The following is a 16,447-nucleotide window of genomic DNA, read 5'->3' as shown; positions in this document are numbered from 1 at the left end:
TAAAAAGTTGAATATACATGAAAGAAGTATGGCTAGTATTGTTTAAACTCAAATTAATGTAAATAAAGGATATATTAATCATGGATAATTAAGAATAGATGTTTGTAGACAGTTTAAAAATAGAATAATTAATCAGAAATAAATGTCTAATAAACTAATAAATAATAAAATTAGACATTGAAGGATGGCAGTGTGTAACCACACTATGAGAAAGTTGGGATGGGTTAGTCAGAAGAGAATAAGGCTCCGATTGCTCACTGTGTAATACCGGTTTAAGAAAATAGAGCTTTGAACCTTCATTTGTGGTCTGGTTATTTGTCTTAATTGTTGCAAAGAAAGACCACAGGTTGTGGTCTGGTTGTTCATCCTAGTATCTTTGCATCCCCCTTTTGCAAAGAAAGATTCCCAAACTGGGTATCTCATACCTGATCAACGTGGCACACACAGCAAGGCTGTTGTTCAAAGTTCACTATTCAGTTCCATCCCCAAAGTGGCATATGACAATTGTGCTGCATCCCAAGAACTCATGAGTTGATCTTCCTACCACTTCTGCTAAAGAAGGAGGCCCTTTTTCTAATTTTACATTCTTGCAAAACCTGCTTAAGGGTAGGAGTCGTCTGAAGCAGCATGAGCAGCTTAATGTATGACGAAAATTCACACACACACAAATCCTCCCTATCCTTTTAGCAAGCGCCTCCATTGGACTGAAGGCCCTTTTTGTTCACAGAGCAGTGCCTTAGGATCCTGTATGATTGTACAATATGCAGGAATACCAGAGAACTTTGCATTTCAATTCATCTCTGTACAAACAATGTCATGGGTATTTCTGAAGAAAGCATGGTCACCTTCCACTATGTGCTCATAGCTTATCTTAGTAACAGTGGTTTCACCTTGAAAAACCTTGGTGACCTTCTTAAGGACCAGGAGAGTGGCCATCATTCATATATTTTAAAAACCACCATAGCATATAGCACAGGGTAGCAAGCAACATCTATTTAATAAAGGTAACTATGGATAACACACAAAAATAATACACAAAAATAGGATAATACAAATGATGAAAAGTATAAAATTTAACAAAACATATACATGTTATTAAACTCTTCAGGGAACTATACAAATTGGTAGTTTAACAGATAATTTAGATAGTGCTAAATAGCTCACTAGACCAAGTCCCAACCCTTAATTGCCTTTTGAAATTACTTAACCCAATATTAATAGGAAAATAGTTATATGTGTTAAAAAACAAGCCGGTATAAGAACAGTCTTTGTATCTACAGTTTGTTTTGTATATTGATTTTGGTATGTCATTATAAAAAACGAAGCCATTTGCCTGCAAGAATATTTTTGAAGAAGGGCTGCAACAATTTACAAAAAGTGAATGAGACAGATAGCATCTTAGAAAAGGTGTAGTGTGTACGCCTATCCATGATGCTAAGTCCCATTCAAGTAAGGACATTAAACAAAGTGAGGGATATTAACAGCATGTGACAACACAGTACCGGATCAACACAGCTTTTTTTTTTTTTTTTTAAAAAAAACCTTTTTCATCTTTAAAATACTTACATGCTAAATTGGAATATATGGAAATAAAGTAAAGTTAAGCATAGGATAATGTTATTTGTAAAAGATTCAAATAGGTTTTCACACTTATTTTTCTGAAGCATACAAAGTCTCGACTTTCTTTTCGTAACTATTTAGGATTTCTTTCAAGTTTGCCAATGGATCTTCAGACATCAGTTTACCAAATGCCCTATCAACTTTTGCATTTTGCTCAGTCAGGTAGGTCTAGAATAAAATAAGAGGTCAGATTTTAGAACTGTATTTTTGAAAGGCATAGCAGCAGAAATCTCAACCTTTTACCTTTTATAAAAACAAAGCAAACATTGTGGAGAAGCAACATAAAGTTATGTTGGGAATATGTCTCATCATCGTGCTAGAAACTCTTGTCCAGACCCAGGTAAGAAAACCAACACAGAGAAACAAGCTATTGCCTGCATATCATTTGTTGGATCAAGAACCATAGGCATACATCCAATGCACTTTGTTGCCCTCAGTTAGATGTGCACTCAAATAAACATGCCCATGCAGTAAATCATACAGTATGATCAGGATTTTTTTGAGAAACTAGCATAGCATGATTTTAATAAATTAGTAATCCCGTAGAATCATAGAGTTGGAAGGGACCCTGAGGATCATGTAGTCTAACTCCCTGCAATATGCAGCTGCTTGCCTTCTTTCTAAGCTGCCAGAGAAATACACCTACCTATGAATCTTAACCTATAATATGTAGTATTTTATCAGGCATAATTCCAACGCATATATGGAAACAGGAATATAATATGAAAGTACCAAATTATTTTATCTCCCCACAATTTGCAAAGCTTCCATGTACCTAATCAGGTCACTTGCTCCACCTAAACTCAGTGCTATCTGTTCTGACTGGTAGCAGCACTCCAATGACTCAAGACTGAGGGCTTTCTCATCACCTAGCTCATGGAGATGCCAGGGACTGAACCTGGGTCTTTCTGCTTGCACATCTTTCTGCTCTGTTACTGAGCTATAGCCCCTCCATATGAAAAACACATGCATGGCTATTAAGCTATGTATGGTCACTCATGAAGAAATAAGCACTTAAAGAAAGAATAAGCATTTAAGGAATCACAGATTGATGAAAATAAACAACAGTTTAAGCTAGTGTAGAATTAGTTACCTTTACAGACACAAGATGGCTAGATGTCAGTTCCAGACAGAGTTGTAGATTTTTATGCACTCTCCGTTTCTCTTCCGATGTTGTTTTCATAACCACTTGGTATCTGGGGAGTAAATACATCATGACTACAATCCAAAACTGTTAAGTATGCTTATTCATTTTAATGGGTGAAGGCATACCAAATTTGGTGTTAGATATTTTCTTGCACATTCATTCAATATAGATACTGTTCAAAAATAACTGAGCACTTGCAGAAGAGCAACAAAATTCAGATACATTAGTGTATTTTAAAACAGATCCTACATCTACATCTCAATAGACTATTCCACTTACTGGCATTCGAGTTCTTGTAGCTCTTTCTTAGCTTCACTGACACCTTCATTGACTCCACCCTCAAGCAAATATTTATGTTTTTCCAACAATTCAAGCTCTTGGATACCTTTTTCTTCCTCTTCTTCAGTTTTCTGCAATATGAATTATCACTTCAGAATACCTTAATGTAATGACATGCTTGTAACATGTATATAGACACTATTCAAAGAGGAAATTGGGAGGAGGACTATAAATATAAAATATAGTGGCCTTGTTTCAATTCCGGAATATTGCTCTAGGATAGGGAATATTTTTCTTCACCAGCAGATAATTAGCTCCCATTCCAGGTGGAGGCTGTGAAGACTCTTGTGGTGTATCCTCAAGCTTTCATGAAAATTCAGACACACTATCTGTCACAAGCAGTTTGTCTCTTACAAGCCTGCCAATTGAAGTAATCAACCACTTCCCAATTTCAGACGTCATTTCATAAAAGCAAACATTGATTGTCCTAAGTCAGCACTTTAAATTATTTAGAAACATATATTTATAAATAGATGCAGACTAGCAATACAGTAAACAAATTACTGTTTTGTAAGTGTTCAAACCTGTTTAAGCAACACTTTACCTACCTTCATTATTTGATGATAATGATCTTCCATTTTTTGGCCTTCTTCTCTTAGCATTTTCAGAGTGCTGTTCTGCTCTGCTACCATTGTGCTTCCCTTTAAAAATATGCATTTAATAAAAAGATATCAATAGCAGAAGAAAGGAACAAAGTAGCCCCTGTATCCAGTCCTTTTCTTAGACATCTACACTTCTAGTGGCAGACAGAACACTCCTAACATGCTGCCTTAGAGGATCAGGGAATGAGTTTAGAATCAATCATATTGTCAGATTTGGCATCTCAAGAATCTAAACCTTCATTACTTAGCCTACATGCAGAACAGGGTTTGAAAATGCATGAGCTATATCTACATTCAGAGAAGTTAAGTGTGTAGCTGAAAAGGGATTAAAGGCACCAATAGTTCCCTGTCTTTTCTTTATTCCACTATTCATTCAGCTATTCCCTCCACTACTATCTAGCTACCTGTACTTAACCACCAACACAAATCTACTTAGTTTATATTTTTTGCTTTGGGGACAGTTAAAATTTTGAAAGGCAGTGGCTTCCCATTGGAGCCAAAGTATTTGGACACTCACCTGTTCTAAGGCCTCTTCTAGACCAATTTTTCTCTTTATTGCACTTTCAATTTCGTCTTCAGTATTGCTTATGAGGTGCTTAAGTGGGACCTGTAATGATTATAGAGATATTGTAAAGGGGGTGGGGGGGGGGGAGAGAGAGAGACAAAAACTGAGTGAAAGAGATTTCCATGAACTGATAGGATACCCAAGGAGCCAAATTAGTTCTGACTGCTTGCATCCTTATCCCACTGTGACAACTTTGGAAGACCTAGTTATATTTTAATAAATTTATGATAATACATTATCATTCTGATTCATTATCCATTCTATCATAAGGACAGCCAGCATCCTCTTTAACAAGTTGCCATCCAGGAGCCTATGGGAAGTTCACAAGTAGGACAGATTAGTTCTGCTAAGTGTTCTTCATTTGTAAGCAATGTTAAAATCTACCCTCCACACACTTTGCATGGCTTTTTAAAGAGGACTATTTATACCAAAACATAAGCATACACTTACATGAATTTGTTCTCTGTATTTGACCAGACAGTTTGGCCCTGAATCTGGCTTAAACTTAATCTCAAAATCAAGGCCGCCGGAGTTCTCTGAATTTATAGGTATTAGTTTCAGCTTTCGAGCCCCTCTATGGAACTCTGCCAATTGGGCTTCAATCTGTTAAAGGTGTGGGGGGGGGGAGAGGGGACACAAAAAGAGGTACAGCTTTAAAACACTGCAGTTGATAAATTGACAATAGCAAGGAAACAAAACCTAAAGTATTTGGTGCTTTTTTGGTTCACATTTGTTTTGTGCTTCAACGTGGAAAAAATACCCTTTCTATATTGTCTGTCAGTGTGATTCAGTAAAAAGTTAAGTAGTTGTTAGACTATAGTGACCCAGGCAGCAGTTGATCCAAGTCAGTTTTGCTACACCAATTCTCAACAAAAATATGCACTGTTGTAGCTGAAACAGGATCCAGTGTCAGGCAAACAGAACTGCAACTACTATTGCTTAAGTTAAAGACTAAAAGCAAAATCGTGGCTATACCTCATGCTCTAGCTGCTTGAGAAACCGTTGGGATTCTAGCAATCACTCTTCTACCACAAGAATCAAGCTCTGCAATTTCATCCAGTTTAGAAAGCATAAAGTAGCAGACTTTGTGAGTGGCCAGAATATCTGATTTCAAAACATTAGTGTAGATTCACATACCTCTTCTTTTCCTCTAGCGTATTTTAATTCCTCATTCCACAAGTGATGTTGCTCTGTCTCCAGTTCCTTGGTTTTTTTATTGACTGTCTGCAGCAACTCCTCTATTTCACTCTTTAGCCTCTCAATATCTGCAACTGAGTGCTTCTGATTATCACAAATGTACTTCAGTTGAGCATTCTCTTGTTTCAGGGCTTCCATTTCCATGGCTAAATTTAAGAACATGTAAAACTTTGTTAGGAACCCAAAATGAAAAAAACAAAAACCAGAACCAGTTACGAAGATGTTGCTGCAGATCACAGTACTCATTTCTACTTCTTTTAAATTAGCTTAAAACGCATTTGTGGATAAAATTCCAGAGTGTTTGGAACTTGAGTTCTCAAGTGGAATTCTGCTTTTTCACAAACTGAAACTTATTGAAAGAAATGAGAAACTTACCAAAATTATGAAGGGAAGATATAGATAATCTCAGTGTTATTTTTTTCCTGGCACTTGGGAAATACCACAAAAAAGAACCTGTCTTATAGTTTGGAATAAGCCCTATATACTTTAAGGGTACCTTTATTTTAGATCTAAAAATTATCTTCATATGACTAACTTGACTTTGTTTACCAGCTCAGAGTGTTCAAAAACAAATAATTTCTATGCAAATCCCTCCTTCGGAAAAAGTTCACTACAATACAGAGGTATGCACAATATTTTATTTTAGAAAACCTTAGATGGGACAATGAAATAAGTTATACAGCAAGTTACTGTTGAGCAGTGTTTTGTCCTTACCACCAGCCTCCAACTCCTCCGTAATACTCTTTGATTTTTGACTGAACGCATTTGAGCGAGATTCCAGGTTGGCCATGTAAGCATTATATTTCTGAACATCTGCCTTTAAAGATGATTTCAGTTTCCGTAGATTCCCTAACCGGTCCTTTAAAAAAAGAAAACAAATGCCCACAATAGATAAGTTAACATACTGCAATGAAATCATATCCTGAATGGCAGATAAAACAAATGTGGGGAAGATATTTTAAATAGTATTCCCACACCGGTTCACTTTCTCTCTCCTTCTCACGCTTTGCAATCTCCTCATTCAGCTTTTTTAGTTCTGCTTCAAACGCGTCCAAATGATGTTCATTTATCTTAAACAGATCCTCTGAAAGAAAAAGAAAAAAAAGTCAAAATAACCTGCTTATAACTCAAAAACACCAATTATACCAAAACAGGGAACTCAGAACAAAGAATACATTAGGAAGCAAATTTACACAGGCTTCTGCAGATTTTACAAGCCACTGCTATTTTGCAATGCAATGTCCAAAAGGAATGAAGTTGCTGCATTGCAGAATAGATTGCCCTAACTGCTCTCTGTGTGGAATACTTTGTCGCTTGTTTACATGAAATACAAGTTGTGTGTGATGAATACAGTAAAAGTTTCAATTAGCACTTATTTTTATTCGGTACATTTATATTCTACCTTTATTTCATCATTGAACTCAAGGTGGTGTATAAAGGGCTCCCAAGTAGTCAATTATCCAGGCAATGTCGGTACATAATTAGCCAAAAAGCTACATCATGGGGCTGAAAGCATGTCCTAGGACCATTTACAGTTCAACCAAGGCTAGAATAGTTTGGTTGGATAGGAGAAATGGAAACTACCAGATAAATGGAAACACCATACGGAAATGTAAATGGGCAACATATATGGAAACATCAAAAAAGGAATAGATTTCAGGGAAAGATGGAAAGCAAGGCAAATGTATGAGGACGAGAATTTAAGGTACCAAGCTTTCACTAGTTCATCACATATTTCTCTGTCAAAACAGTGTGCACAGGAAGACCTGATGCCTGGTTGAAGCTGTTTGAGACACTAATACTATTCCCACCACCACATCTATGGGGCATTAAAAAAAAATCAGTCCCCATATTTTTGCTAAAATTTAATCAAGCATCCTATACTCTTACCCACGTTACTCCAGTGTAGCAGCTCTGCTGTGGACCTGGATACTGCCAAATAGCAATATTTAATATTAAATACCTATGGACTATTGACTAGAATGCCCCAATGACCTAAAAACTAACCCATGCCTGTCAGAATAGACTGATAAAATGCAGGAACTGTAGTTTATCAAGCACAAATTGTTTATTTTTTATAATCAATGATTACTTTAATCAGGGATAGGGTTTCCTAAAGATACCTGGACTGGATTGGACTGTTTTTATCCATATGACTTCTAGAGGCTAGATATAAGTACTTGGGTTCACAGAAAAGGGAGCTGGGCAAAGTGACAAGGTTTTGAGATATGATTCTTCCATTTAACTAAATGATTGATTATATTTCAACAAGTTCACCATGGGTTAACAATTTTTTAAAAATATGTTAACTACAGAAAAGTGCTGAAGAAACCACAAGATTAGCATTTGCACCCATTGAGTTCTATTTAGTTTTTAAATGAAAAGTACTTACTTAATTTGGAGTATATTTCAGCATCGAATTCTTCAAAGCTGTCTCCACCCCTCATAAAATGGTCATAACATTTTATAGTGTAGTCTAAAAAAAGCTGCAAATAAAGTTATTCAAGTCAGTTTCATTATAGGGATTTTTAACCACAGAAGCAGAGGCCAATCAAAACTGTATTATGTAGCAAGTCTATAAAATAATCCAAGATGAGCAACCAAGTTATTTATTTCTACATTTCCTGGAATCAGCTGCATTTTAGCTAGAGCTTTAATGGAACTTCAAACAAATAAAAAAATATTTTTGTATTTTGAGGGACATTAGGCGCATGATTCTGTCTGCTAACTACACTTGCAGGGGTGCTTTAGGAATTGGTGCAAATCTTCTGCACCACTGTATTTTGGAAATACACCACTGTGTGTGTGGGGAGAGCAGAGAAGAGGTGGTAATGATACACTGTTGAAACAAATGGAATTATAAAATACTCAGATGGATACTCATCCCTGCCTATTAACAGGAATTAAAGCATGAGATTAGTAGAACTCAGTAGAAATTTTTCTGTTTCTCTCAAAATGTTCTAAACTCTGTGCCTATGTGTAGGCTCACAGATGAAGAGACTGTTGGGGCAGAGTTGGGGAAAACAGGAGGGAGGGGAAGAGAAGATGTCTCTTCCTTTAGACCAGAACATTGCTTTTTTGTGTTCTTGCAAAAATCGCACGTTTCCTGATATTTCACGTCACATACTTTGTTATGTATAATTCCATCTTCAGTCTCTCCTTCCAAGGTCTGCCCTTCATCAAATGATGGCATGTTTTCTTTCAAATAAAAAGACAGCTGAAAAGGACAGAGAAGATCATATATTAACATGCATGAATTAGTACTATTCAACAGAATACAGCCGACACCTAGCTGCTGCGGTAGACCAGCGCAGTTCATGAATAAATGTGCAAAGTAGATTTCTTTACATTTATACAGGAGTATGTAGGTTTCCTTGGTAACAGCAATGAAGCTGTACAAATCTCTTGTCAATACCACATTTACCAAAACAGATGTAACCAAGAAAATGCAGTATTAAAATTACTTAGATATTATTGCTTTGGCCGAGGCTTCTCTATGTCACCTAAAGTCAAAGTAGTTCTAGAACTCTTAAGTTGCAAAGAACCTTGCTGCCAAAATCGCCAGAAGAACAATGAGTCCAAAATGGCTACGAGTTTAAACATTTTACATTGGTCAGGTAGACTCTCCATGTTTATAAAAATATAAAAAGTAAAAGTAAACCCGAGCTTTCCATGTTTGATTTACAGTACTTGCAAACCCTGTAAAAGTAACTGGAGACTTATTCCAATGGCTTTATGGTACCTTGACACAATCTGTCAGCCAGACCAGAGCTCCTACAATCTGAGGCCACGTATGCGGTGCTCCCACTGTGCACATAGCACTTTTTGACAATGCAAAGGGGTATCTATAACAAAAGCAGAAAATATTAGAAAGTTGTGTAATATATTTTGATTTTTAAAAGATACAAAAATATATGCTATTTAATATTAAGGTTAGGAAGTGTAGTCAGACGTGAAAAGCATTTCCCCCCTCCACTTTGATTATGCATCAACCCCACTAGAGATTAGGATATGGTGGAGGTGTTTGCCTGCAAAACCCAGCCACCTGAGAGACCTTATTGAGGTTGCCAAAAGCAGTCAATTGAGAAGCTATTTACTGCTAGCAACGATCCCATCACTGGTAGCCAGGGTAGGGCTCTGATTCAGGGCATTACAGGGGTGGAGCAGAGCTAGCTAAGGATCTGTTGGATCCACGACTGCTTCCTGCTGAGAGGTCCCCTATTAGGACTCCTTAGGTGCACCAGCCTGGTGCTACTGCAGTAAGAGACAGACCACATATCTGTGCCTCTCACACAAACACACTATACCAGTACAAGCAGCAAGGTTTTGGATGTGGCAGTGACTCTACTCTGCCATTCAGTTGCTCCCTAGCCCCATTTAGGATTGCTCTGCCCAAAGTTCAGTTATTGTTATTTCTTACAATCCACAATTTGGCTATTTAAGTTGACTGTGCATAGCATATTGACTATGCCTGTGTCAAAAGATAACATCAGGTTATCAAAGCTAGCAAGACCAGGTTAAAGTCAAGACTTGTTGCATAATTGTCACCCAGTCAATATTTGCAATATACTTACTTTGTGCCAATATGTTAGCGAGATAGACCACATGCTGTATACTCAAGCACTTCAAGAGAATGATTGACACAGAGTAGGAATCTCTAGTTATACATATAATGGACTCAGCTAGATTGGTATAGAAAATGTGTTTTATGTGTGTTTTACAGTGGTACCTTGGTTCTCAAACTTAATCTGTTCTGGGAGTCCGTTCGACTCCCAAAACCGTTTGAAAACCAAGGTGCAACTTCCGATTGGCTGCAGGAGCTTCCTGCACTCAATCACAAGCTGCGGAAGCTGCGTCGGACGTTTGGCTTCCAAAAAACGTTCTCAAATCGGCTAGTCGTTTGAGTACCAAGGTACCACTGTATATGGATGCATTATAAGTGACACCAGATGGTGCTGTGGAGTTCCATCTTTGCTAACACAATTTCTCATAAAGTTCACAATGCATTTAACTGAAATGCTTCCTTGATCTGTCTAGATCCAGCCAATTATCATTTCCTACACAAAATAGGAAAGATGGATCATATTTCTACATTTTTGATAAATATGAAATAGTATTCTTAATAAAATAAAAAAATTCCTTCCAGTAGCACCTTAAAGAGTCTTTAAGGTGCTACTGGAAGGAATTTTTTTATTTTGTTTTGACTATGGCAGACCAACACGGCTACCTATCTGTAACTAGTATTCTTAATGTGAGCCAGTGTTTTATGAGTAATGAGCCAGTGGACTACACAATGGTAGTTATTTCAGATTAAAACAAATGCCATACATTATGCCTACAGGCTTTGTATTGGGCACAGAAGGGGGAGGAAACCTGAGCTACAGAGGAAACTGTCCCTTGATAAAAGGTTAAATCAATGTGATGAAGTCCATTGAGAAGTCTTGCAATATGTTTCTTGGCTCTGGCACCTAGTGGCTCCTTCCTCCCTCAGTTTGAGGGACAGAGTGTGATGATGCCTTCACCTGGCAGCATGTCAAAAAGTGTAAAATGCTAATTAGTGTTGCTGAAACGATGTTTGATGACTGTGTTGAACTAATGTAATGAAGGGGTGGGTTTAATGATTTTACAATGCTATGTGCATGCATGTATTGTCTTTGAATCCTTTGTAGTGACTTCCACAATTGGGTTGCTACTTTGCAAATGCAGTCATTACCTTATTATTGACCTCCAATAAGGGAATCTCCAAATTTTCCTTACATAGGGAGGATGGTTGTGGCTTCCCTTAAACAATCTGGTGGGTGAAGTTCGGCCCACGGGTCAGAGTTTTCTGTTTTTAGCAGTGTAGACAACGTTCTCATACTGACAAAAATGTGCATATAGTATATTATCCTGGTACTTACCCAAGCTCTTTAAAATTTCTTGGAATTTCTTCTTCAAACTTAGAACTGGGAAGCTCATAAGAAGGGCAAAATTGCCCATAAATAAAAGTGAAGATTTTCACAAAGTCCTTAGTTGATGGAGCCTGGAGTGACTTCACAGAGACGGTAGGACCATATCCATATGTAGTAAGAAACTGAGGGGGGGAAGTTATATTTCTATCACATTTAGTTATCTAAAAATTATACCTCTTATTACAGTAAAGATCTATGAACAGCTTATACATAGGGTATATATGTTAGATTTCACGCCAGAGCCGCATGAAACCACACAATCCAAATTAGGGCACCACACAAATAAAGCTAACCATGCAAGTTAAATGAATTTGTCTACAAAGACTTGTATGAGCAAAAATACTTGTCTTGTATGTTGCTGGCTTTTTAAAAAATCCTTTTTTCAGAAGGTGGCATCTTAGAAAAGGCATCCCCACCCCTACCAGTATAAAAGAAAGGAATGCCTCTTCTAACAGCACCAAGCATTTTAAAAAAAATAAATGTATCAAAGTATTTAACACTTTAAAAAATCCAGCTGCTCATTTACTTAGGGTATTTTTTTTTACCCTTTTTATCTTACAATGAGATTCCTAAGGTGGATCAATCAGGGGCAAATAAAATCAGCTAAATATTCCAAACCCAGGCCAAATGTAAGTAGTTTAAAAGTACTTCGTAGAGTTGTCGGATACATTGCTGGACGTATGCTTTATCATGAAGTGGCCTAGGTTCCTTGATCTTTTCCATATTCCCGAATGCCCCATACTGGCTGCTTCGTAAGCTTCCAGGGCCACTGGTCCTAGAAACAAAGGAGTAAGATGAGAATCTCAAGTTAGCTGCTACTACGCAAACAGAGCTACTTGGACACAAGTGTTAGGTTACAAGAATAAGTCAGACTCACAGTTGACAAAGTCATTCAACTTGCCACACCACAGTATTCCACCAGAAAATTAAAGTGAAGTGGGTTTTTTTCCTTTCCTAAGGTATTCTTATTGTTCTTTCTAGCCAAATAAAAGTGTTAAACTGCTCTATATCTGGCTTGAAAAAACAAAGCAACGTAGAGTTCTCCCACATTCAAAGGGTAGTGTCAGGGGACTGCCATCAGAACAGGGAAAGGAAGCAAAGGGGCAGTTGGGTTACAGGGAACCTCCAAAAATCTTGCGAAGCATTCCTCTTCCTGTGGTGGGAAAGCCATACCTCCAGTGGGGAAGAGGGGGAGGGACCAGAAGATGCTGCTGGGAGCTCCAGCAACGCACCTCGCCAGTCTGAGGGTGGGGAAAGCCACACCTCCGGGGTTAGGGAGGGGAAATGCTGCCGGGAGCCTCAGCTCCGCTTCTGGCCAAGCTGGCCAGGAGGGAAGCACGCCTCTTCCGTCGCCCACCCTACGCAGAGGTGCAAAACGCAAAGAAGGAAGGAAAAGGCTGGGGGTGACTAAGCTCTTATGTTGGGGGAGGACCTGGAAACGACCACTCCCGGATTCTGCTAGCGATTGAGGCAGACATGAACTTGTGGTTCTGCACTGTAAATAGTTTTGCACCAAAATAAAACCTGTAAAAGACAGGTCAGAGTCCTGACTGGTTACTCACGAGCAACCACCATTGCCACCTGACAGGTAGGTATAGCTTCTAAGCTGGTACTTCCAAGCATAGGAAATAACAGTGTTGCAGCATTTCCGCTGGCTGGAAATAGCATCACAAAGTTACACCGTTCCAGCCTTCTAAATGGTGCTGTGGCTTAAATAGCCTCATGCCCATTTCTTTTAAAAAAAATTCTGCCAAGTGTAGGCCTTTCAGGAGTTTTTGTCTTGGTGTTCTATTACCTTTTGCCAAAGAAACTGGTTTTCCTTTCCGATGTCACTGATCCACGTTTCCCCACACTCAGCTTTCCAAAGGTTGTCCTCCTCTCTTGTCTTGAAAAGAATATTGATTTGCACACATCATAGTGAAATAGGTTACCTTTAAATTCTGTTCATTTAAGTTGCCAGCTATTAGTATCAAAGTGCAATACAGATGTTGTTAGGCTGCATACATTAAGTTCGATATACATCCACTTAATTACTTTTACTCTTGCTTACCCTAAAAAAAGACCTTTTACTGTGACTTATGCTTATTTTTAATGTGCTATATAAAGGTAAAGGTAAAGGTACCCCTGCCCGTACGGGCCAGTCTTGACAGACTCTGGGGTTGTGCGCCCATCTCACTTAAGAGGCCAGGGGCCAGCGCTGTCCGAAGACACTTCCGGGTCACGTGGCCAGCGTGACATTGCTGCTCTGGCGAGCCAGAGCCGCACACGGAAACGCCGTTTACCTTCCCGCTGGTAAGCGGTCCCTATTTATCTACTTGCACCCGGGGGTGCTTTCGAACTGCTAGGTTGGCAGGCAATGTGCTATATACAACACCTTTAATAATCTCATTAAAATAGAAACCAGACATCAATAGGACTCCAATTTTCAAATGTGTACTTTAAGAATGTAAGACAAACCTTGCTGAAAGATGTTACCAGTGAGAAGCTTATGGGAAGTTTGTGGATGAGATCTGAGTGGAACATTGCTTCTTCCACTTGCAATTTCCAGGAACTGGTATTCAGAGGTATACCACCTCTACTAGTGGAGGTAGAGCATAGTTTTATCCTCCATAATTTTTTCTAGCCCTTTAAAAAAAATAATTCATGTTGGTGGCCACCCCTATATGTGGTAGTATATTCCATGGCTTAACTATGTGCTATGTTAAGAAATACTTCCTTTTGTCCGCCCTGAAGCTCTCAGCATTCATGTTCACTTAATGTCCCCTGGTTCTGATAAAGAGGAAGAAACACTATCCCCAATCAAACTCATCATGTATAACTTTATACTTCCATCATGCCCTTCCCTGGCTGCTTACCTGCCTTTTCCCCAAGCTTAAAAAGGCCCTGATGCTGTAAGCCCAGGCTTCCTCAAACTTGGCCCTCCAGATGTTTTGAGACTACAATGCCTACCATCCCTGACCACTGGTCCTGCTAGCTAGGGATCATGGGAGTTGTAGGCAAAAAACATCTGGAGGGCTGAGTTTGAGGAAGCCTGCTATAGCCTTTCCGCATAGCTGCTCCCCACCTTGAACATTATGTTTGCCCTTTTCTAGCTCTATAATGTCTTTTTAAGGTATGAAGATCAGAAGTGCACCCAGCATTCCAGGTGCAGGTCACCAGAGAATTGCATTGGTAGGTTTGTTGTTGTTGTTTTGTTCTGTTCTAAGAATTTTAAGGTCACACACACACACAATGTTCATAAATGTACCAAGCAAACGCATACAAATATGTAAACCACATGTCTGAAACCCACAGAGAAAAGTCCTGAAACCATTTTCTCTTTCCCAAAATGACCTCAAATATTTCTCTGCAAGGTTGAAGGAAATGGGAAAAAACCTCCCCACTGTCTCTGTGCTCACAAATCCTGCCTTAAGGGCACATTTAAGGTGTGAACAGGGTGAGCCTGTGACCTGGATTCAGGAATTAAGTAGTTATAATAATGAAAGAGTGGCCAAAACCCATATAATGCAATTGGGTAACCTGCTAGACAGGAGATAACACACTCAGGATTCTGAGCAGCATCCCAGGACCCCTTTTGTCTTTCAGGAATGAAACCCTGCCACAAGAGAAATTACCTATCTTACTTACGTTAGAGGAGTATTGGGCACAGCCTTGTTGGTATCCTGCACCCTGAGAGGATGGATGGACTGCCGGCAGCTGAGGCGGCTGGTACTGGAGCTGCGATGCATCGTTGTAGGCAAACTGCAGAGGAGCAATCCTGCTGGAGGGAGTGAAGATACTGCCTGGTCAGCAACAGAACTGGGAAGGTCCAAGCAAGGCTATTCTTTTAAAAGCTGGGCATCTGTCTATGTTGGTTTTTTATCTGTGTGCTGCCTTGAACCCCATCAAGGGAAAAGGCAGACTACAAATAAATATAGGTCACCATCATCTACCACGAGGCAGGAAGGTGACTGGGGATCTCGGGGGCGAAAGTCCTGCCCCATTGAGAAAAGGGCCTCGAGCCGCCCCAGCAGGAGAGGACACTCCAGCACCCTCGCCAGTGGCGTAGCTAGCTGCTGGGGTGCCAGGTGCGGCGTCCTGCAGCTGGGGAGGAGGCACACTACATGGAGCCTCCCCCTCAGCTGTCAGGCGGCTGAGGGAGAGGAGGAGGGTAGACACAAGTCCCACGCTGCTGTTTCAGGCAGCGCAGAGTCTGCAGGCGCCCAAGCCACCATGCAGGCCCCGCGGTAAGGTGCCCAGTGCCAGCCGCGTTTTGTTACGTTTGTTGACTGAACTAAAAGGTTTTGTGAGCTCAATTTTTTAAAATTCTTTTTAAAAACTCATTTTTGTCATCTCCTTCAGGGATGCCACCCAGAGCAGCCTGCACACACCTCCCCAGCCACTGACCCTCACCCTGGGTTAGGCAGAGTAGGTCGAGGAGAACTGCGCCCTTCCTGAGAAGGGAAGCAAGCAGAGAACCGGGAGGGGGGGCACTTTCGTCCCTTGAGGCTGCAGCCCTGGGCACCCTTTTACCCGAGAGCAATAAATAAAACTCCCGCTTGAACACACCGAGGCCAGAAGGTGCGGTTAAGGGAGGGTTTCTTTCCAATGGAATGGGAGAGGGAGAGGAATATTTCCAAGCATCTCACATTAGGAGACGGGAGGCTTCGCAGAGCCTCAGCCCACCGGCGAAGGATCAGAGGAGCCTTAAATTAGGGCGTTCCCTGCATAGGGCGCTGGGAAAGGAAACGGTTCCCCCCGCCATCACCTCCTTCCGTCGAGTTGAAGAACCCCCGACCCCACTCAAGGCCTGCAGCGCCTGCGCCAAAGGGCTTTCAGCCCCCGGTCCCGTTGTTTAGACCCTTCTCGGTCTAACCGCGGAGCCGCTCTTGCTTAGTTGGTTGTTGTTTTTTTAAATTACCCGCCAATCAGGAACGTCACCAGTGACTCCCTCAGTATAAGAAAGCGTGAAGGGAGGAGAGGCGACGTCACTTCCCTCACAAAGAGGAAGCCGCTCCTCACGGGCGAAATGATCGCAACAGCAAGT

The 16,447-nt window shown here is 40.1% G+C and overlaps 1 protein-coding gene across 7 annotated transcripts; it reads right to left on the bottom strand.

Annotated features, from left to right (window-relative positions):
- Window positions 1–1,352: 1,352 nt before the first annotated feature.
- Window positions 1,353–16,400, bottom strand: NDC80 (NDC80 kinetochore complex component). 7 transcript variants are annotated; one of them, XM_083748337.1, is made up of 17 exons: window positions 16,322–16,400; window positions 15,049–15,181; window positions 13,217–13,306; window positions 12,070–12,196; window positions 11,371–11,543; window positions 9,213–9,315; window positions 8,598–8,687; window positions 7,863–7,956; window positions 6,448–6,554; window positions 6,185–6,329; window positions 5,411–5,616; window positions 4,724–4,876; window positions 4,226–4,315; window positions 3,655–3,747; window positions 3,047–3,177; window positions 2,714–2,816; window positions 1,353–1,788 (listed from the first exon to the last, which is right to left on the bottom strand). In XM_083748337.1, the coding sequence occupies exons 2-17, from the start codon at window positions 15,147–15,149 to the stop codon at window positions 1,651–1,653; spliced, it is 1,944 nt and encodes a 647-aa protein (XP_083604463.1). In that variant the 5' UTR covers window positions 15,150–15,181; window positions 16,322–16,400; the 3' UTR covers window positions 1,353–1,650. The 7 variants fall into 7 exon arrangements, with proteins under 7 accessions (XP_083604463.1, XP_083604459.1, XP_083604460.1 ...); XM_083748333.1 differs by having other exon boundaries at window positions 15,049–15,178; window positions 16,169–16,328; XM_083748334.1 differs by lacking the exon at window positions 16,322–16,400 and adding an exon at window positions 16,169–16,314.
- Between the last annotated feature and the right edge of the window lie 47 nt (window positions 16,401–16,447).

Source organism: Podarcis gaigeae, assembly GCF_964106915.1.
Source record: "Podarcis gaigeae genome assembly, chromosome: 7".
NCBI classification, from domain to species: Eukaryota; Metazoa; Chordata; class Lepidosauria; order Squamata; family Lacertidae; genus Podarcis; species Podarcis gaigeae.
Note: the sequence above shows the minus strand (reverse complement) of the source record. Positions and strands in the feature narration are given on the sequence as shown.

Bases quoted from the DNA above. Each gene is read 5' to 3' on its own strand.
- NDC80 (XM_083748337.1), bottom strand. From the start codon at position 15,149: ATGCATCGCAGCTCCAGTACCAGCCGCCTCAGCTGCCGGCAGTCCATC. The intron at 9,316-11,370 runs GTAAGTACCAGG...CTTTTGTTATAG, and splicing joins AGAAATTTTAAAGAGCTTGG to ATACCCCTTTGCATTGTCAA. The intron at 8,688-9,212 runs GTACCATAAAGC...TGTCCTTTTCAG, and splicing joins GGCTGACAGATTGTGTCAAG to CTGTCTTTTTATTTGAAAGA.